The 22,356-nt window shown below is 45.9% G+C and overlaps 1 protein-coding gene across 1 annotated transcript in view; it reads right to left on the bottom strand.

Moving 5' to 3' along the window:
* Positions 1 to 22,356, bottom strand: part of LOC138267161 (tyrosine-protein kinase Fer-like) — a 194,930-nt gene that overhangs the window by 155,068 nt on the left and 17,506 nt on the right. The window contains exon 2 of the mRNA XM_069216011.1: positions 281 to 493. Within this exon, the coding sequence (XP_069072112.1) occupies positions 281 to 493 (213 nt within the window). The remainder of the gene's footprint in view (positions 1 to 280; positions 494 to 22,356) is intronic.

Raw genomic sequence — 22,356 nt, 5'->3', positions numbered from 1 at the left:
GGTTGTAGGTGATGCCCTCTTGACAGCCCCGCCCTAGTGGAGAACAGAAAATAGGGCAGCTTTCCGCCTGCTATATGCACGGACACTGTAAACCCACTTCAGTGGGATATGGAAATTCCGCCAGCCACACTCTAGATCAGTAAGCACAATTTAATCTCCATCACATTTCTCTTGCCCCACTCTTCAGGAATATCTAGGTGACCCCCTATTCCTGCAAGAAGGTGGCATGATAGCCATTGCATATGCTCAGCACTGTACTCTTGCCATTCTCGGTACTCACATTGAGGAACTGAATGATGAAATGCCTGCACTGCCCAGAGGCCATCACTGACAGAACGTACTCTCCCGGCTTCCCGTGACTCTCTCGGACCAGGAAGTCCCCTTCCCTGCTCAGCAGCGCTTGGGTCTCCTGGCGAGGAATTGCCCCATGGAACCAGTCCTGTTGGTTGAGGGGTCTTTGGGATGCTGGGACCAACGGCACAGGAGCAGGAAGCTTTGAGACAGATGAGAGGGGGACATAACAAGAAAGACAAGGACAGAGAACAGAAACACATGGGAGGGAGAGAACAAAGCACACAGGACGGTATAAAGGGAGAAAGAGACAGTTGTTAAACTTCCATTCCAGTGCCAAAGACAATACAAACAGCTTGGGTAAATAGTCAAAAGTCCCCATCTCAACATATTAAATTTTAATTTAGTCTCTCTGAAATACATTTAGACAGATATATTATTAAGAAGACTCAAAACAGTGAAATGCAGTTCAAGAATATTTTTTGGGGGTGTGGTTTGGGGCTGCATGTTTAAATGGACCGTGTGTAATTGGCATGAGACAACACTAAACTTAGACTGGCCAACTTTCTCCTATCAAGATCCTTCTGTGACTTCCGGCAGGTAGCTATGGACCCACTTGCTCACAATGTTTCTTGAGGGAATCCCTGTGAGATGCTATTACGAATGGGTCAATTGCAGTTTCTAGACCTGTTCAACTAAGCTAAGAGTTGCAGTGGTGCAGGGGGATGGGAAATAAGCAGAGCTTTAGTCTTAAGAAATGTTTGTGCTGAGGCCTAAAGATTTTTAGGAGCCTGTCATCACCCTGCTGAACACGAAGATTGTCTCTCTTGATTCTACCTCATCATCCCTGTTTCTTTCTCCACCATACATTTCTGGTGTCTCTACCACACTCTTGAAGGTTCTTTTTGATTCCTGCATTCTACCTTTGTTCATGTTTTGCTAACTGTCTCTTTCTTGTCTTTTCTCACATCTCTTTCTTTCCCTGCGTTAGTATTGGATGATGAAAAACATGTCCCAGTCCTAAATATGAGTGCTGGTATCCCCTAACTGCCACCACGCTGCTGACTTAGCACTGGCTGCAGATACATGGCAGCACTCCTCTTTCTTAAGTAAAACATCAATTGGATGATGTAAAGAAGTGGGACCAAAACTATGAGTTCCTGTGTAGTCTCTTGGCCTTCTCATCTAACACAGAAGGGCACAAGAGTGAGATACCGACATGTGCGTCAACAAGCTAGGAGAGGAAGAATGCTCTGGAAAACTGTTTAGCCACTTACAGGTCTGTCCCTAAACATTCCTAGAATTAACTACCGTCAGTTTGTTTCTGGACATTGGTAAGGGGGAAGCAGCTGGAGAGACTGGACAATGCTTCTCAAGACAGTCCTTGGACACTACTTGACTACCGCTACCAATAAACCGCTGGACCAAACAAATGCACAACCCCCTCCAACTGCTTACTGGGGTTTCCCTCTGCATTACTCCTGATCTGTAGCTTCCCTCTGCAAAATCCTCCCCTTACCATAACACCCTCAAGGTCTTCTGAATAGTGGTGTGGATGTGAAGGTCAAAGGGTGTGTCTCCCCTTCTCCCCACATTCAATCAGCCCAAGGGGAAACTACTAAGAAGAGGAAGGCATTTCATAGCATTTAAGGTACCATTTGACAGAGATATTCATACCTAAGGTCTTCTTGGAGACTTTGTAAAAGATTTTCGGAACATTCAATCTCTTTGTTGGATAATTTAACCTAACAATATTTTGGGGGTTCACGTAAACTCATTGAGCTAATTTTTAGGCTTTGACGTTCAATGCTTACCGTTGAAAAGTAATGTGGTGTACAATGCATGGATTATGCCCAAACAGTGTTCCTCTTTTACAAAAAGAACTACAACTTTAGTCACTTTAAGTACAAATGCCTTGTGAGTTCAGTAAGTCTTATGGTATCAATAACACTTGTGAGTAGTTGTTAACCGATTGACTGTATCTAGTCCCAAGTACTCACTACTCCTGTGGGTACTAGTATCAAAGATATTAGGGGTTGCTTTATCAACACTTTGTGCTGGTGCAAAGTCACAAAAAGTGACACAAACTGACGCAAAGTGTGATAATATATTTACTTTCCTGTGCAAAACGTTAATTGCACTAGACTTACTTAGCCTCAAAAGTAACACAAATAGCACTCTGCATCACTTTATATCAATGGGGTACCCCATGGATAGTAAATAGACTTTCCCAAGCTATTATCCAAGGTTTCTGATGGGAAACCATATACCAAAAGTAGACATGGCTTTGAACCAAAAAAAAAACATCCTTGAGGCAGGAATGAAGTTGTCGCGCCGGTGCGCACGGCATGAGCCGAACGTTCGGCTCGGGCCGCAGCACGCGGTCCTCAGGTGCGCCGCGCCCCCAGTCTGCGGTGTGCTTTGAGAGGCCCAAAATTGGGCATGGGGCCACGTTCTTTTGCTGTGCACCGCATTTTTAGGCATGTCTGACCCCCCACTCACCTGTTCTTTTCTTCTCTTTTCTTCATTTCTTTGGACATCTGGTTGTGCTTTCCTTTATGTTTTTTACCCCTTCCCATGTTACCTTTCTCTTCCCAGCATTCCTTGTTCCCTATTCTCTATGGTTCCTAGTCCATTCTGTTCTATGTGCTTTTCCCTATCTAAGATGGTGTCCTTTTACTTCCTGTTGGTCGTTTCCTGTTTGTTGGTATTTAAGGGCTGTGATTCTTTCTCTCCTTGCGCTGCAACACTTTCTGTTTGGATGGTGTCTTCGCTCCTGCTTCCTTGTATTCCTGTGCTGGCTCTCGTCAGTTCAGAATACTTTTTCCTGTATTTGCTCTTGCTGATATCTCTTCCTTTTTGTTCCTATTGTAGGAACATATCCTTGTGGAGGTTTTTTCCCCTTTCAGGGGTTTATTCCCCTCTGGCGCTACTTCTGAGAGACATGGCCTGCTCTTGGCGTACCCATTGCCTGCAGCACCGTGGCTACCAGAAAGAGTCGCCCCTACTTGGGCCAAGGCCGAACATTCAAGAACAGGATCCACGCCACTCGCTCTGCGGCCTCCAGGGTAAAGCAGCCCTAAGTCGTGACAGATTGCAGCGCCCAATACTCCCGACGTCGTCTAACATCATGGATGATACAGTGACGGCTGCTGCAGATCCTGATCAATCTCTTCTGGCAACCATTCAGCAACAGGCTCAGGAACTGCAACAATTACGCAATGAGAATGCTGCTTTACAACAAGCTATGGCCTTTCGCAGTGCAGATGTTCCGGCCGTCTCCACTGCTACTCCTCGTTTCTCCGGAGAACCAACTAAGCTGCAAGAGTTCCTTGATGCATTAACTGTGTATTTCGCCTTCCGACCTACCCAATTCTCCCACGACAAGACAAAGATGGGATATCTTATCAGTGCGTTATCCGGTCCTGCCTTGGACTGGGCAACCCTGATGGTATCCTCCAATGACCCAGCATTATCGGACTATCCCGCCTTCGTGAATCGGTTTAAACAGATAGTCAGTCGTCCAGGATTGGAGGCCTCTGCGGAAGAAGCCTTATGTGACATCCAACAAGGCTCACAAGATGTCCTCCAATATATCACCCGCTTTCGACAGCTAGCGGCTGAGACCACTTGGGTGGAACGAACTCTGGTGACTTTATTCCGTAGAGGACTTAAAGAAGAAATCAAAGACGAGTTAGTGCACTCCACCCGAGTTGAAGATCTTCAGGTCTGATGGATCAGGCTCTTTCCATCGAATACCGTCTCCAAGAGCGACGTATGGAGAAGAGAAAGAGTAGAGGATCATCTCAGCCAAGCACTTCACTTGTCTTTATGCATCGTCCCGAGGAACCTCGTCCTCCCGCCAGAGACGCCGAAGGCGAACCTATGCAGGTGGATACCACTCGAGGACCACTTTCCGTTAGCGAGCGAGAAGACAGACATAGGAGGGGATTATGCCTGTATTGTGGTGCTGCCGGCAACATGCTCCAGACCTGCCCCGTTCGTCCTCAAAGGCCATCGGGAAACGCCACTTCCTGTACTCTGTAAGAAGGGAGGGGACGGGATCATCAGCTATACCTTCCATCAGTTCATTCAAGGACAATGCCACTACTTTGTTTATGTTACCTGTGACGTTACATTTACCGGACGGCCGTCAAGAGAGAACACTGGCTTTTCTTGATTGTGGTGCCAGTGGCATATATATGGCTAAGACTTGGGCCTCGACTCAACAAATACCCACACTACCCAAAGAAACCCCAGAACAAGTTCACACAATGGATGGGTCCTTAATATCCTCTGGTCCAGTTGATACCACCACCATGACACTGAGTTTGCAATTTGGAAACCATCAAGAACACATCTCTTTTGATCTAATATCATCCCCCAATCATACTATCATTTTGGGAATTCCGTGGCTCATAAGACATAAGCCTTATGTAAATTGGGAAACCAGACTATTTCCTTGTCCTCATAGTTTTGTCATGAGAACTGCTTTGCTTCAGACACTTATTGGTTACCCAAGAGGTTGATGCCTACTGAAAGTATTACTGGATGTTCCATCAATACAGTTCAAGGAGTTCCCAATCACTATCTAGAATTTCAAGATGTGTTCCAAAAACCAACCAGACCTGTGTTACCCCCACATCGAGATTACGATTGTGCTATTCCCATGGAACCCGGAGCTATCATTGCCTTTGGGAGGATGTATTCACTCACTGAACCTGAAAGAGAAGTACTAAAAGAACATCTGCAAGAAAACTTACATAGCGGTCTTATTGCACCATCGTCCTCTCCGGCTGGGGCTCCTCTCTTTTTTGTACCCAAGAAGATGAAGGATCTTCGTCCCTGTCTGGATTTTCACGGGCTAAATAAAATAACTATAAAAGACCGTTATCCTTTGCCTCTCATTAAGGATATACTAGAGGCAGTCAGAGGGGCTCAACGATTTACCAAACTGGATCTTTGTGGAGCTTACCACCTTTTGCGTATTAAAGAAGGAGACAAGTGGAAAACTGCTTTCCGGACCCCATTTGGTCATTATGAGTACAGTTATGTCTTTTGGTCTTATTAATGCCCCCTCCATTTTCCAGAGATTTATGGATTCAGTATTCTCTGATCTCTTGAACCATACGGTCGTCATCTATTTAGACGATATCCTTATTTATTCTAAACGTCCTGAACTTCATTCCTCTCACGTTAAACAGGTCCTCCAAAGACTCTGGGAACATCAACTGTCCTGTAAACCGGAAAAGTGTGAGTTTGACAAGACCGAAGTCAAATATTTGGGATATCACCTAGTCCCACTGGCATAGCTATGGGCCAAGAAAAGGTACAAGCCATTCTAGATTGACCTTCTCCTTCCTCTATTAAGGAAACACAATGTTTTCTAGGATTGGCTAATTTTTATCAGCAGTTTATCTTGGACTTTGCAGAACAAACCAGCCACATAACGCAAACATTAAAAAAGGAAAATCTAAAGAAAGGCTTTGTCTGGACCAGGGCGGCTGAACAAGCTTTTCAGAGTCTAAAAGAGGCCTTCACTCAGGCACCGATATTGAGGCACCCAGATACAAACAAACAATTTATTGTTGTTACAGATGCTTCTGAAAGAGCCATCGGAGCTGCCTTACTCCAACAACAAGAAGATAACGGTCTTGAACATCCTGTGTTCTATTTGTCGCATGTACTTTCGGCGTCAGAACAACAATACTCAGTACTTGAAAGGGAGTTGTTAGCCCTGAAAACAGCCTGCCTTGAGTGGAGACAGTTTCTTATGGGTTCCAAAGAGCCCTTCGAGGTGAGAACAGACCATCGCAATCTACAATGTTTACGTAACTTTTTATGCCAGAACAGTCGTCAGGCTCGTTGGGCCTTTTTCTTCAGTCAGTATGACTTTTATGTCACTTATATTCCTGGATCCCAAAACATTCTGGCTGATGCTCTGTCTCGCCATTATCCAGATTGTACTTCTACCCCATCACAGTATCTTCTTGAGCCCAGTAAAATCATCGGAGTAGCTCAGTCTTTCCTGGATGAGGTACAACTGGAATATTTCAACCTGACTGATCAAGAAGTAAAGAAACTGAACATATGTAAGCTGCAAGGGTATTATTATTATTATTATAATAAGAACTTGTTGTTTCTCCCTACTAATGGAGTCAGAGAAAAGGCACTACAAATGTGCCATGATTCGCCGGTTGCTGGTCATAGAGGCATTAAGGCCACACAAGAACTACTCTCGCGATCTTTCTGGTGGCCTACCTGGAAATCAGATGTCGAAAGATACGTTCAGGCTTGTCCCATATGTGCTCAAGTAAAGATTCCCCGTACCAGACCTGCAGGATTACTACAACCATTACCTGTTCCACCGGCTACCTGGCACACCATTTCTACTGATTTTATGTGTTCATTACCTCCATCAGCAGGAAACCGGGTTATCATGGTCACCATAGATTCCTTTACTAAGGTGGCTCACTTCACTGCTCTGAAAAAGCTACCTAATTCCCAAGAGCTAAGTCAGATATTTATCCATCATATTTTCCATCTCCATGGACTTCCACACAACATTGTATCTGACAGGGGACCTCAGTACATCACCCGGTTTTGGAAACATTTTTGTAGGACACTGACTATCAACATAGCACTTTCATCGGGTTTCCATCCTCAAACCAATGGACAGACTGAGCGTCTCAACCAAGGATTTGAGCAGTACCTTCGCTGTTTTTGTAATTCCCCTCAGACCAACTGGAACACTTACCTCCCTATCGCTGAATTCTCCTACAATAACTCTGTCCATAGTGCCTCCAAGGTCACTCCTTTTTTTCTGTTCTTATGGCTATCATCCTACCTCTTTTCCTACTACTCCTCAGTGTGAGAAAGTAGCCTCTTTCTAGCCTTGTTACCCCCACTTTTGGCCTGTTTGTGAGTGTATGTCAGGATGTTTGTCACTGTTTTCACTGTCTCACTGGGATCCTGATGGCTAGGCCCCAGTGCTCATGGTGAAGACACTATGTTTTCAGTATGTTTGTTATGTGTCACTGGGACCCTGCTAGTCAGGACCCCAGTGCTCATAAGGTTGTGGCCTATATGTATGTGTCACTGGGACCCTGTCACACAGGACCCCAGTGCTCATAGGTGTGCATGTATGTGTTCCCTGTGTGGTGCCTAACTGTCTCACTGAGGCTCTGCTAACCAGAACCTCAGTGGTTATGCTCTCTCATTACTTTTAAATTGTCACTAACAGGCTAGTGACCAATTTTACCAATTCACATTGGCTTACTGGAACACCCTTATAATTCCCTAGTATATGGTACTGAGGTACCCAGGGTATTGGGGTTCCAGGAGATCCCTATGGGCTGCAGCATTTCTTTTGCCACCCATAGGGAGCTCTGACAATTCTTACACAGGCCTGCCACTGCAGCCTGAGTGAAATAACGTCCACGTTATTTCACAGCCATTTTACACTGCACTTAAGTAACTTATAAGTCACCTATATGTCTAACCTTTACCTGGTAAAGGTTAGGTGCAAAGTTACTTAGTGTGTGGGCACCCTGGCACTAGCCAAGGTGCCCCCACATTGTTCAGAGCCAATTCCCTGAACTTTGTGAGTGCGGGGACACCATTACACGCGTGCACTACATATAGGTCACTACCTATATGTAGCTTCACAATGGTAACTCCGAATATGGCCATGTAACATGTCTATGATCATGGAATTGCCCCCTCTATGCCATCCTGGCATAGTTGGCACAATCCCATGATCCCAGTGGTCTGTAGCACAGACCCTGGTACTGCCAAACTGCCCTTCCTGGAGTTTCACTGCAGCTGCTGCTGCTGCCAACCCCTCAGACAGGCATCTGCCCTCCTGGGGTCCAGCCAGGCCTGGCCCAGGATGGCAGAACAAAGAACTTCCTCTGAGAGAGGGTGTGACACCCTCTCCCTTTGGAAAATGGTGTGAAGGCAGGGGAGGAGTAGCCTCCCCCAGCCTCTGGAAATGCTTTGTTGGGCACAGAGGTGCCCAATTCTGCATAAGCCAGTCTACACCGGTTCAGGGACCCCTTAGCCCCTGCTCTGGCGCGAAACTGGACAAAGGAAAGGGGAGTGACCACTCCCCTGACCTGCACCTCCCCTGGGAGGTGTCCAGAGCTCCTCCAGTGTGCTCCAGACCTCTGCCATCTTGGAAACAGAGGTGCTGCTGGCACACTGGACTGCTCTGAGTGGCCAGTGCCACCAGGTGACTTCAGAGACTCCTTGTGATAGGCTCCTTCAGGTGTTGCTAGCCTATCCTCTCTCCTAGGTAGCCAAACCCTCTTTTCTGGCTATTTAGGGTCTCTGTCTCTGGGGAAACTTCAGATAACGAATGCAAGAGCTCATCCGAGTTCCTCTGCATCTCTCTCTTCACCTTCTAATAAGGAATCGACTGCTGACCGCGCTGGAAGCCTGCAAAACTGCAACATAGTAGCAAAGACGACTACTGCAACTCTGTAACGCTGATCCTGCCGCCTTCTCGACTGTTTTCCTGCTTGTGCATGCTGTGGGGGTAGCCTGCCTCCTCTCTGCACCAGAAGCTCCGAAGAAATCTCCCGTGGGTCGACGGAATCTTCCCCCTGCAACCGCAGGCACCAAAAAGCTGCATTACCGGTCCCTTGGGTCTCCTCTCAGCACGACGAGCGAGGTCCCTCGAATCCAGCAACTCTGTCCAAGTGACCCCCACAGTCCAGTGACTCTTCAGTCCAAGTTTGGTGGAGGTAAGTCCTTGCCTCACCTCGCTGGGCTGCATTGCTGGGAACCGCGACTTTGCAGCTACTCCGGCCCCTGTGCACTTCCGGCGGAAATCCTTTGTGCACAGCCAAGCCTGGGTCCACGGCACTCTAACCTGCATTGCACGACTTTCTAAGTTGGTCTCCGGCGACGTGGGACTCCTTTGTGCAATTTCGGCGAGCACCGTTTCACGCATCCTCGTAGTGCCTGTTTCTGGCACTTCTCCGGGTGCTACCTGCTTCAGAGAGGGCTCTTTGTCTTGCTCGACGTCCCCTCTCTCTGCTGGTCCAATTTGCGACCTCCTGGTCCCTCCTGGGCCTCAGCAGCGTCCAAAAACGCCAACCGTACGATTTGCAGCTAGCAAGGCTTGTTGGCGTTCTTTCGGCGGGAAAACACTTCTGCACGACTCTCCACGGCGAGAGGGATCCGTCCACCAAAGGGGAAGTCTCTAGCCCTTTTCGTTCCTGCAGAAACCTCAGCTTCTTCTGTCCAGTAGAAGCTTCTTTGCACCCGCAGCTGGCATTTCCTGGGCATCTGCCCATCTCCGACTTGCTTGTGACTTTTGGACTTGGTCCCCTTGTTCCACAGGTACCCTAGATTGGAAATCCACAGTTGTTGCATTGCTGGTTTGTGTCTTTCCTGCATTATTCCTCTAACACGACTTCTTTGTCCTTAGGGGAACTTTAGTGCACTTTGCACTCACTTTTCAGGGTCTTGGGGAGGGTTATTTTTCTAACTCTCACTATTTTCTAATAGTCCCAGCGACCCTCTACAAGGTCACATAGGTTTGGGGTCCATTCGTGGTTCGCATTCCACTTTTGGAGTATATGGTTTGTGTTGCCCCTATCCCTATGTTTCCCCATTGCATCCTATTGTAACTATACATTGTTTGCACTGTTTTCTAAGACTATACTGCATATTTTTGCTATTGTGTATATATATCTTGTGTATATTTCCTATCCTCTCACTGAGGGTACACTCTAAGATACTTTGGCATATTGTCATAAAAATAAAGTACCTTTATTTTTAGTATAACTGTGTATTGTGTTTTCTTATGATATTGTGCATATGACACTAAGTGGTACTGTAGTAGCTTCACACGTCTCCTAGTTCAGCCTAAGCTGCTCTGCTAAGCTACCATTATCTATCAGCCTAAGCTGCTAGACACCCTATACACTAATAAGGGATAACTGGTCCTGGTGCAAGGTGCAAGTACCCCTTGGTACTCACTACAAGCCAGTCCAGCCTCCTACACTCAGTCTACCTCTTCTCTTCCTGCTGTTACTTCATTCTCCAGACAATTTTTACAGATTCATAGATTGATTCACTCTAACTTGTTGAACACCAAGAGATACATGAAGAGAATAGCAGACAAGAAACGGAGGGATGCTCCAGAATATCACCTTCAGGATAAAGTCTGGCTTTTGCCAAAATTTCTAACTTTACGCCTCTCTCAGAATAAGTTCACTCCTCATTACTATGGTCCTTTCCGAATCCTTCAGCTGATCAATCCCGTCACTGCCTGTCTTCACTTGCCTCGTACCTGGAGGATTCACCCGGTCTTTCATGTTTCTCAGCTCAAACCCTATGTACCTGATCCTTACTCTCGTCAGTTTCCCTGTCCTCCTCCTGTTTTAGTGGATGATGTACCTTAATATGAGGTACAGGAGATTTGTGATTCTCGTATCTTTCACAAACGTCTTCAGTACTTGATTAATTGGAAGAGTTACCCTCTCAGTGAATGCTCTTGGTAAGATGCATCTTCTGTTCACGCACCTCTTCTGATTCGTCATTTTCACCGCTTGTTTCTGCACAAACCTGGGCCTTCGGGGGGGGGGACATACTGTTGCGGCTCGAGCCGAACATTCGGCTCGGGCCGCACCACGTGGTCCTCAGACGCGACGCGCCCCCAGTCTTCTGTGTGCTTTGAGAGGACCCAAATTGGGCATGGGGCCTCGTTCTTTTGCTGTGCACCGTGTTTTTAGGCATGTCTGACCCCCCACTCACCTGTTCTTTTATTCTCTTTTCTTTTCTTCTTTTCTTTGGACATCTGGTTGTGCTTTCCTTTACGTTTTTTCCCTCTTCCCATGTTACCTTTCTCTTCCCAGCATTACTTGTTCCTTATTCTCTATGGTTCCTAGTCCATTCTGTTCTATGTGCTTTTCCCTATCTAAGATGGTATCCTTTTACTTCCTGTTGGTCGTTTCCTGTTTGTTGGTATTTAAGGGCTGTGATTCTTTCTCTCCTTGCGCTGCAACACATTCTGTTTGGATGGTGTCTTCACTCCTGCTTCCTTGCATTCCTGTGCTGGTTCTCGTCAGTTCAGAATACTTTTTCCTGTATTTGCTCTTGGTGATATCTCTTCTTTTTTGTTCCTGTTGTAGGAACATATCCTTGTGGAGGTTTTTTCCCCTTTCAGGGTTTTTTTCCCTCTGGCACTACTTCTGAGGGACATGGCCTGCTCTTGGCGTACCCATTGCCTGCAGCACCGTGGCTACCAGAAAGAGTCGCCCCTACTTGGGCCAAGGCCTTACATTCAAGAACAGGATCCACGCCACTCGCTCAGCGGCCTCCAGGGTAAAGCAGCACGTAAGTCATGACAGAAGTGGGAGAAATCTTTTAGTTCCTTCTAGTTTTTCAAACATTTCACATGGGCAGCTCAGTACTACACACATCGAAGGTGTGAAAAGTTTTAAAATTTGTCTAGGCATAGCACTTTTTACTGGAAGGGTATCCTTCCACTACTAAACCTATGCTACACATCAAGCACACAACATTGAAAATGTAGGAGGACTCACCAGAATTGCACAAGACCTAGCGGTGGTATCTGAGTGGAAACAGTTTCATATAAGATGATAGCAAAAAACCTATTGTAAACAGGATCACCCCGTGATATGCTCTATTAAACATCATAAAAAAGTAACTAGGACACCAAAATGGAAATCCAAAAGGGGCCATAGATAGCAATATATGTTTTCTCTCAGGTTAAATTAGAAGTAACCCGTATAGAGGTGAACGAACCCTGGGTCTTGGTGATAAAAATCGAAAACAGGATGCCACCACATAAAATACCTTATTTCATAAACATCTATGTTAACTCATCACCAAGGGGGAAGTGAAAGGTTATGGAAAAATTACAGAATAGAACTGTAGGGTTAAACCACAAACACTCCATTCCTTAGTGGTTAATAACAGATGATGGACAATCAAGATGGGGAAACGGTGCACATGCAAAACTTTCATTGAACACGCCACAACAGGTCTTGACCATCAAATCTATAAGAGACAAATGCGAGACGTGTTTCTCTCAGTATGCCACTTAGTAGGATCTAGAGTGTTAAACTGGGCATTCCAAGCAGATAAGCCAGCCACTCCTGTGACTAGCCATTCAATCCTGGACTATACAGTAGCAAGCAGGTCATTAGTAAAGCTTATCAGCACCTTCCAAATAGAAAAATGGAAACAGAATATGATCAATGTCTCCAAACCTTTGCACTCACCAATTAAAATGCCTGTCATAAGGCAGGAAAATGCCTACTGGAACAACGTGAATTGGAAAACTTTAAAAGGCTTAAATGGGATAGTTAAAAATCAGATAGAATCCACTGCACCACACTGTTAAAGTTATAGTCTGTGGAGGAAGATAATTATGTAACTGAGTGGGAGAATTCAGATTTTCCACAGCTGGGGTCGGTAGAAAATCATGATTTTATTAAAGACGCAGAGGCTAATATTATGCATATATCCTCTTTCTTACCTTCACACACCGGCATTAAAGATAGAACATTTAAACAGAATCAGAACATTTAAATATTTCAGACATGCATAAATACTCAGAACATGCTGCCATATTTTTTCTCTCTTGCTGCGAATGAACAAAGTCACAGTCCCAAAAACATGAAAACACTTCATGAAGTTACCTTGAAATTTTCCTCGACCTAAAATCCAACATCATCCCTACACCGATGCCGACATCAAATTTGTCCTGAAACAATACAAAAATCATATGGGTGGGACGTAACTTGGAAGGGATAATATTAGCCTCCGTGTCTTTAATACAATGAAGATTTTCTACCCACCCCAGCTGTCGAAAATCTGAATTTTGTAGCAAAGCACAGAGGCCAATTTTTTGCATGTTGAAAGCCTTGTCATAACATTCACCTCTCTCTACTAGTTTGAAATAACATTTCTTAAACACTGAGTCAGATGCCTAGTCCACTGAAGCAAGAATGCTACCTAAACTTCCGTCTAGCAAAAAAGCTTTAGAGGCCATAGTGCCACCACAGGAATGTGCACCGAGCCTAGAAATACAAATTCCCACTCTTTTTGTGACTTCTTTAACCCATCTCACTAAAGTAGGGCTACAAACTGGCTTGTGCGGGTATGTGAATGAAATCAACAACTGATAATCACACTGACTTCTCAAAAATGTTTCTCTCTCTCATACTCTCTCAAACACTTAGCGCATAAAATGTCATGTCCCCAATGCTGGGACAAAAAATAGTTCTAGACATAGGGCCTTATTATGACCCTGGTGGTGTTGAGACCGCCAGGGCCGCAGTGGCAGTCTGAATGCCGCCAAAGTGGTGGTCCGATCACTTTGGTGGCAGTCAGAGTGCCACATTATTACTGTGGTGAAAGAGCCACTGTTGGACTGCCGGCACTGCCAGTTTCCCTCCACACTAGGGGCTGGCGGTGCCGGCAGTGCCGGCGGTCCTAATCTGCCAGGGCAACACATGCCCCTTACTTTACTGTTCTTGTGAGCGCCCTCTCCAGCCTCAGGCCAGCCAGATGCAGCAGTCTTCTCGCTCAACATATTGAATTTTCACATGTCTACTACACCTGCTGACAAACCTCACAAACCTGTGCCTCCTATGTACTGAATCCTGGGGAATAACACAGACACCGAGGGACGGCCTGCGCCTGGTGCCTTTGCTGGGGCCTGTGGATTTTGGCACCTGCAACATCTGGCTGGGCCCGGGTCCTGATGGAAAGGATTTGCATTGAATCTTGATGTGGCCTTAATCTCTGTGTCACCCGCCTCGGCCCCCTGCTTGATCTGAGATTGTGTTGTCACACTCCTCTGAAATACTGGGGCTGCCTGTGAGGGACATCACAGGGACACGCAAGGACCCATAACACTGTACCTGAGGGTGGACTGCCGGGCTGATTGTGCTCTAAGGAGGAGCTTTGTGACCCTGGCTAGCATCTTGGAGAGTGCTACAGCCAACCTCGCAAGGCGGTCGCCATGGGTCTGACAGGCTGATAACGACGTGTGCCCTGCCCCCTTGGAGTTGCTTGCCTGGTGCTGCCTGGGGCCACTACCTGCAGATGAGTGAGTGAACGGAGCCCTGCCTGTCCAGTTGCAATCTCATATCTCCTGCAACAAGAGTCCTTCTAGCTCGTTGCACATAATAGAAAAAGACAAGGGGGAAAAGATTGCTCAGACTAACAAAATAGACCAGTACACAGGGCTGCTGCCTGAGACACTACTTTTGGAACATGACCCAGAACGGCCCACTGACTCGTCGGAATCGGCGCCCACTGCGGCATAACTCCTAGCGGCAATACAGGGCTCTCAAGTCACCCTAGAAGGGAAGATGGGGATATTATTATGGAGATCAACCATCTGTGCCTGGACCTACACAAGGTCACAAATCATGTCACAACAGTGGAGGACAATATGGACGCTTTGAAATGTGAGGTCAAATCACTAAGAGCCATGGTTGACGGACTGAAATGGTGTCACACATGTGGAGGAATGCATGGAAGACACTGAAGGGCGCTCCAGATGCAACAATATATAACTAGTGGGCTTCCCAGAATGGACAGAGAGCCGTTTTGCTGAATGGATCACAAAAACCCTCTGGACCCTAAGATTATCGAACTTCTTCACCATTGAGTGGGTGTAGAAGGCACTGGAGGTGGTCCCATGCCCGGGGGCACCCACTCTGACCATGAGAGCTCCAAAGTGTAAACATTGAGACCTACAACATGGGCGCACACGCAGCCCTCCCAGTTACAAGGACAAACAAATCTTCATTTATCTCAGTTACACTTGCAACGTTCAGAACGTGCACAATAACCTTCTGTTGGTAAAACCAAAACTTAGAGAATGCAATATTAAATACAGCTTGTTGTTTCCTGGCAAATTGAGCATACACTATGATGGCCAGGTGCATTTCTTCATGTCCCTGCGGGGGTACTCGACTGGGTGGACAAATGGGGTCAATGGGGTTCTGTGAGTGCTTCTGGTGCCTGAAAGCCCTGCATGGGTCAGGTACATCGCAAAATGAAGATACCCCAGGGAGGCCTGGAGCGTTTGAGAGCTCCTACTGGAGATCAGAACCTTGTTTGTCCGGATGGCACCCTGTGATTGGAGGTCCCTGGCTCAATAGACAAGGATGCCTTCTCTCAGATACGGCTGGTGCCCAACACTCTGAGTGACAGCACATAGGATGAGGCCTAGGAGATCCCACACATTGCCCAGCTGGCCGTGCACAAGCTTTGTTTAGTTTCAACTCACTATGATTGTGACCACACATTTATCTACCCTGGTGCTTCGAAGTGACAATCCCAGCAACCACTGAACTGAGGTGATCTGGAGTACCTGGTAGGAGATACAGACTGCACTCAGCTTCCTAACTGTAATGTTGTATCACTTTATATATGCTTGAGTGTTTATGTATGTGTGCCTTGTTAGGTGATTTACGTGGCTGGCTGGTGTATAAATAAAACCTAGTTTTGTCACCAACTGCTAGACAATGTGTGGGGGTAGATCACTCTTCCACTTTTCACTGAGGCAGGGGCTGACAGGGGACTAGTCCATTTTTGGCCCCCTGAGTACCTGCTTTGGTCTCGCAGTTTGTAGGGGACTTGTTTCCTCTGCCTGGGGTAGTGAGTGAGACTTGGGGCAGTGACCGGTCCCCTTCTGGAAGTGGGTCACACTGGAAGGTGTTCTGCACATTCTGCCTGAGGTGGGAGGATCCGAAGATAGTGGTCTTTAGTTTTATTGTTGTTGGTTTTCTTGTTGTATGGGACATACTCTGAATGTGTGTGCCTCTTGTTTTCCACTATCAACACTACTGTGGCCTGGTGGGAGGGCCCTGGATTTAACCGCACACGGTCATGCCAGAGATGGGACAGGAATACAAGTTCCTTACGTAGAACATTCGTGGTCTAAACAGACCTCAGAAATGTCATAGGGCACATGTCTTCCTCAAATGGTACTGAATATCAATTGCATTCCTACAAGAGAATCATTTATTGGGTGACTGTATTTCGCCACTGCGGCACAAGTGGTGGGACTGCATCTATGCTACCTCATTCTCTAGATTTACAAGGGGGGGACTTTTATGGGTGGCACTGGGGATCCGTTTTCATAAGCTCCAGGTGTGTGTGGACCCGGGTGGGTGGTACATTATCTATGGAACCTTTCGTGCACGTGAGTTCTGTCTAGACATTGTCTACACTCCCAATTTAGATGACAGGAACTTTTTGGGGGATGTACTATTGGTGGCTCAGAAATTCCTACCTGCCGAACTGATTGTGGCTGGAGATTGTAATTGTCTTTGGGACGGTTTGGTGGACCGATGCCCTCCATGATTGGGCACTAAAACCAAACTGAAACAACTGATACAGAGAGCGTGACTTATAGACATTTTGAGGGCTCAACAATTGCCCACTCGGGCATACTCTTGTTACATGCCTGCTGCAGATACATACTGCATACTGGACTATATCCACACAAATGCACAGGTGACTCCACAAGTGATGTTCATGGTTTATCTCGCCATATACATTTCTGATCCCTCACCCCTCCTCCTAACATACACTTTGATTAGGCAGCTACCCTGGGTCACACTGTGGTGGATGAGGACTGAGACCCTCATAGACCCAGTTTATAAGGAAATTATAGCACAGGCATTAATTTAAACCTTTGAACGTAAATGGGACAGCACTCAGCACAGAGCAACGAAATTGGTCGCCATGAAGGTGATGATACGGGGAGTAGGTATGCTACCACTAATGGTATTCAACAGACACTAGAATTGGACATGATGCTACAGGAAGAAACAGTAGTGCACTTGGGAAGGGAAATGTTGCATGATCAGGCAAAACACACCAAGTGGGAAGAGGCTAAAAAACCGCTGTACTCCAGAATATGCAGCTCACCTATGGACACAGACTCCACATGAAAGGGGCCAGGATAAGTTGTTTATTGGCAAGGATGATTAAACAAGAATGCTATTCTGAACCTATACTGGCAATCAGAGATCGGTCAGTAAGAGAGGTATATGCCCAACAAGTTATCATCAAGATACTGACTGTGCACCTACATATATAGATCTTATGGTGGGTCCAAGGATCGTTTGGTGGTCACCTACTTGAACTTGCTACCATTGACACAATTAGAGGGCCTTGCATGAGAGGACTTGGAGGTTCCTGTGGCCAAGCAGGAAATACTACAAGCCACATATTCCCATAAGATGGCGAAACCTGTGATGTTTTTTGGGGGGGAAGGATTTGCCTGCCCTTCCAAGTATACAGAGCATTTCCAGTGACCATGGCTGTCATATTGTTGACAGTGTATCCGGAGGGCTTTGCACAGGTTATACTACTGGCTTACATGAGAGAGACCCTGGCTGTGCTGATAACTAAGCTGGTGAGAGATCCAATGGATACCGCCTTCAAGAGCCTCCTATCATTATCATTAAACATAGACCAAAATATAGTTGCCCAGATTCTAGCGAAGCACCTATACCACTATCTGCCACGACTGATCCACCTGGATCAGTCAGGATATATTCCTTGCAGAAACATCCTCTCCAACTTGCGACGATTATCGCACGTGCTTCAAGCACCGTGCTTAGATCATGATCAATATATTCAGTCCTTCTTAGACATGGAAAAGGCATTTGATCCTGTCTGCTGGGTCTATATGTGGTGTGTGCTCGCTAGAGTAGGGTTGGGCCCCACATTCATATCTTGGGTCAAGCTACTATACATAAACTGCTGGCGAGGGTCCAAAAGGGACGTCTTGTGTCAGACAGGATTCACTTACAACAGGGTAGTAGGGGGGACAAGGTTGCCCCTTGTCCCCCCTACTATTCGCCCTGGCTATGGACCCATTGGTGTGTGGATTAAGAAAGGTGCTGCAGGCTGGGGGGGGGCAAGTGGGTCCAATGACCCATATAGTGTCATTATATGCGGATGACACTATGGTATACTTGCGCAAACTGGACATATCGGCCCTGAGTATGTTAAATGTAATGAGGGAATTTGGAGAGCTCTGAGGGTTATATGTCAATCACTTAAAGTCTGCATTGTTCTCAGTGGGGCAGCTGAGGGGAGTGGGACTTGCACAGCTTCCTTCAGCGGGCCATTTGTGGAAAGATGAATGACATGCAGTGTTTGAGTGTGTACATAGCACACGGGGTGCAACAGTGCCACACACTTAATATGGATTGCACGCTCACCAACCTCCGCCAGTCAGTTTCTTTTTGGAATACCCTGAAATTCTCCCTAATGGAGAAAATAGCATTAATTAAAATGATAGTACTCCTCCCTGTTGATATGTACTGAAGGGCACTTTGTATGAGATCCCATGCAGTGTTTTCCGGGAATTAGATCGCCTCTTGCTCAAACGATTGTGGGTGGGGAAAAGACATAGGGTAAGCTTTGCAATGTTCTAATTAGAATGGAACGGGGATGGCATGGAGATACCAGACCTCGAGATGAACTATTTAGCATTGCCCCTGCAACACACTGTTTATTGGTTTGATGAAGATCCAAATTGGGAGATGTCCCTACTGTCGGGCCCATACAGTGGTGCTGATCTTGGGGCCTTACTGCTTTGTGGGAACGGAATGCCTGAACTTTACCTCATTTGATCACATTGACATGCAGGCTCTGGGAGCAGGTGGTGCGGGGGTGCTTCTTAGAGCAACGTATGCACCAAACCTGGAAATATGGAAAAATCTGGCTATTTGTGAAAATAGTGCAGTTGATGGCCGTAAACTGCTGGTGAAAGGGGGGCTGTGTGATTTTGGATGATTTACACCGACGTGCCACTTCATTACATTACATGACCCCAAATGAAAAGTTTAATTTGGGACAAGGGCAATTCCTTCAATATGCCAAGATTTCTGCCATGGTGCGAGAAATATTACCTGGGCTCCCTTATGCCCCAGAACAGACACAAACACTTGTCATTCTATTGACAATTATGGGGGGTTTGAGACTTATCACACACATATACTGTGCCCTCCGAAAAGAGACAGGCCATGACACCCCTAAAAGACTGAGGGCACATGGTGTTAGCCTTGTGAATTTCCCATAACATCTGCGGAATGGTCTAAAACTCACATAGGGGCGCTGTAAGTCTCAGTAAATTCTCAATTTAAATGTATCCAATACAGCATAATACACATTGCGTACCTCTCCCCCAAACTCTATTCACCCAGACAGGGACTCTGGGTGCGTGCGCTGCGGACACCAATCAGCAGACTTTTTTCCATGCCGTGGGGTTGCCCTCAAATCACACCTTATTAGGATGAGATATTACAACATTTACACAGGACTAGGGGCTGGATGATCCCGAGAGAGCTGAAACACTATCTACTGGGACAGAAACTTAGCAGACGCTTTGTAATAGAGTTTACACTGTCTAAGTGGTGCATAACCATTAGATAGATGAGCCCTAGGCCTTCCTTATTGGCTGAATGGCTGAGACATATAACCAAATGGAAGAAAACCATATGAAAAAAGTGAGACGTGATGATAGATTGGCAGATGATTTACTTGCACAGGGGGCTATGGTTCGCAACTTGACTGCTGATAACACTGATGCCTCTTCTGCTCCAGGGGAAACATCAGAAGATGAGCCTCCTGGTCCTGCTGGCACACAAACACAGTGACCAGAATGTTTGAGATCTGGCGTGGAATGGATGAACTGCTAGTGGTGTTGATGGATCATTTATCTAATGCCCTGACACCGCCGCATAAGGATGATGGTCTGCGATTGATGGTATTAGTTAAGAGCCCGGGTGGGGGGTGTATCACCTTCTTAAAACTTTGTTAATTTCCTGCTTATTTAGTTGAATTTGCTGGCATGTGATAGAAGTATATGAAATTGTAGATGTGCTGTCTCCTTCAGATTGTTACCAATGGTGGACTGTGAGAGGTCACTGAAACCCTATGTTGCGCATACATGTTGTATCTCCTGAACACAGTATACTGTTGCAATGTCAATAAAAATTATTAAACAAAGAAGAATCATAGACGACAGAGAACGCAAAGCTTCAATCCGTGTGCCAACTCTGCAGAAATGTATCCACTTCATTGGCCTCTGAATCTGGTTTCTAACTTGAGAAAACCAAAACCTGTGCATTCGACATGCTCGCAACCAAATCTGCTGCATGCGGACCCCATCTCCTCTCCAAAATGCTGAAGATTTCCCCGTCCAATCTCCATTCACTTGAATCCTTCAATTTCTTTAAATTCCAATTCACCACTGAATTGCACAACCGAGTAATATGCTGAGACAGAACCATAACAATTTGTCTCAGATACAAATGCCAAAAATTCTCTTGTCAAATCCCCTAATGCCTTTAACCGTGGAGCCCCAATCTGCTCACATACCTGTCCACCGACACATTGTCCATCTTCAATAAAACACAACACTTTAGCTAATCATTCCCAAAATTCTTCTCCGCAAAAGAACCAGCCAACGATTCCACGTAATTGATATGCATCTCCTTCTCCTCCAAAGACTATTTCCCTCTTGTTATTAGAGGACTGCTTCTTGCTCCCTTGCCTTGAAGACTCACATTCAACTCTAGCACCAACCCTGGTACCTCCTCAAAAATTGACTTTCCATTCCAAGCCTCCAAACTGGCCATCTACCAATCCAACTCCTTCTTCACATCATGGTCCAATTTTATTTCTTGTGAATACCTCATGCCAATACAAAGATGATGAGCCTTCCATTTCTTCAAGGCGCAGAAATGCAATGGAGCTGGAAAGATTGCTCGAATTGATGCAGAAAGCAGACCCAACAACCTGCCCAATTATCAGCGAGACGTTAATTTGCTCATATGCATCCTTATTAACTCCCTGTGGATCTTAATCACCTTTTCCATTGGTAATTTTAACAAAAAATCCAATGTCCATATATAAAAACCTAAAAATGCTGTCTCCTGACTCATCACCAAACACAACTTTGTCCTGTTCACCAGAAAGAAAAGATTCTCCAAAACACAACTGCTAGCTCTGTGCCAACTGCTTCGACTTTGCCATGATCTAGATGTTGTCAAAATACACAATCAACCTGACACCTCTCAACCTCAACCAAGCCATTACTGGCCTCGTGACGTTTGTAAAACACCATGGAGCTGATGTCAAATCGAATGGGAGACATTTGAACCCCCACAGTATCCCTTGCCACTGAAATCTCAGGTAATCTCTGTGGTCTAGACATATTGGTACCATTAAATATGCATCATTCAAATCCAGACATGCTAACCAATCTCCTTTCCTCACCAGATACCTTAGCAAATGAATGCCTTTCATGGTTAAATGAATGTCTTGAGCCCAATCATTTAAATCCCTGAAATCGATCACTGACCTTAATCACTTGTCCTTTTTCTTCACCAAACAGATATTGCTCACAATTTCTTTTGAGCCCTGACCTTTCTATCAGACTCTTCTTGGAAAGAGTTTTCACCTTCTGAGTGACTAACACCACCTGCCCCCCTAACAAATGTATAGCTCTTGGTTTTTGTATCTGCTTTGGCTGTCCCGCAAACTCTATGTGATAACGCTAATCCATCTCGAAGACGCATTGATCTGCTGTAAAGTCCTTCAAACATTAAAAAACAGGCACTTTTGACACCCGCTTTTACTTGGGTACATGAAGGGCCTCCTGTCAAACATAACTGTTGATCTTCTGCCCCACCTGTCACCTCTTGAAACACTTGCTCTTCATCTCTGTCGCTGAGGATAGAACCCTGGAGCCTGGTACCCACTAGAAGGTCTGAATCCCTGCAAGAATATGTATCCGTGATTCTAAATCCAAGGCCAGGAAAATGATCCTGCGTTCTCTCTGCCCCACCAATGACATTCCTAATATCCTTTTGTAATGAATTATATGTCCCCACATATCTGGACATATCCTTTACAAACTCCTCTCGAAAAAGTAATCCATTTGCTCCTATACCCCACTCCTTGCCCGCTAGCTCTGCTAACTTAGGGCCTATTTTCATAATGATACTCTTCTTCCTTTCCACACAAAGAGATGCATTA

The sequence above is a fragment of the Pleurodeles waltl genome, chromosome 12, assembly GCF_031143425.1.
Source record: "Pleurodeles waltl isolate 20211129_DDA chromosome 12, aPleWal1.hap1.20221129, whole genome shotgun sequence".
Taxonomy (NCBI): domain Eukaryota; kingdom Metazoa; phylum Chordata; class Amphibia; order Caudata; family Salamandridae; genus Pleurodeles; species Pleurodeles waltl.
This window is presented reverse-complemented; position numbering and strand designations above follow the sequence as displayed.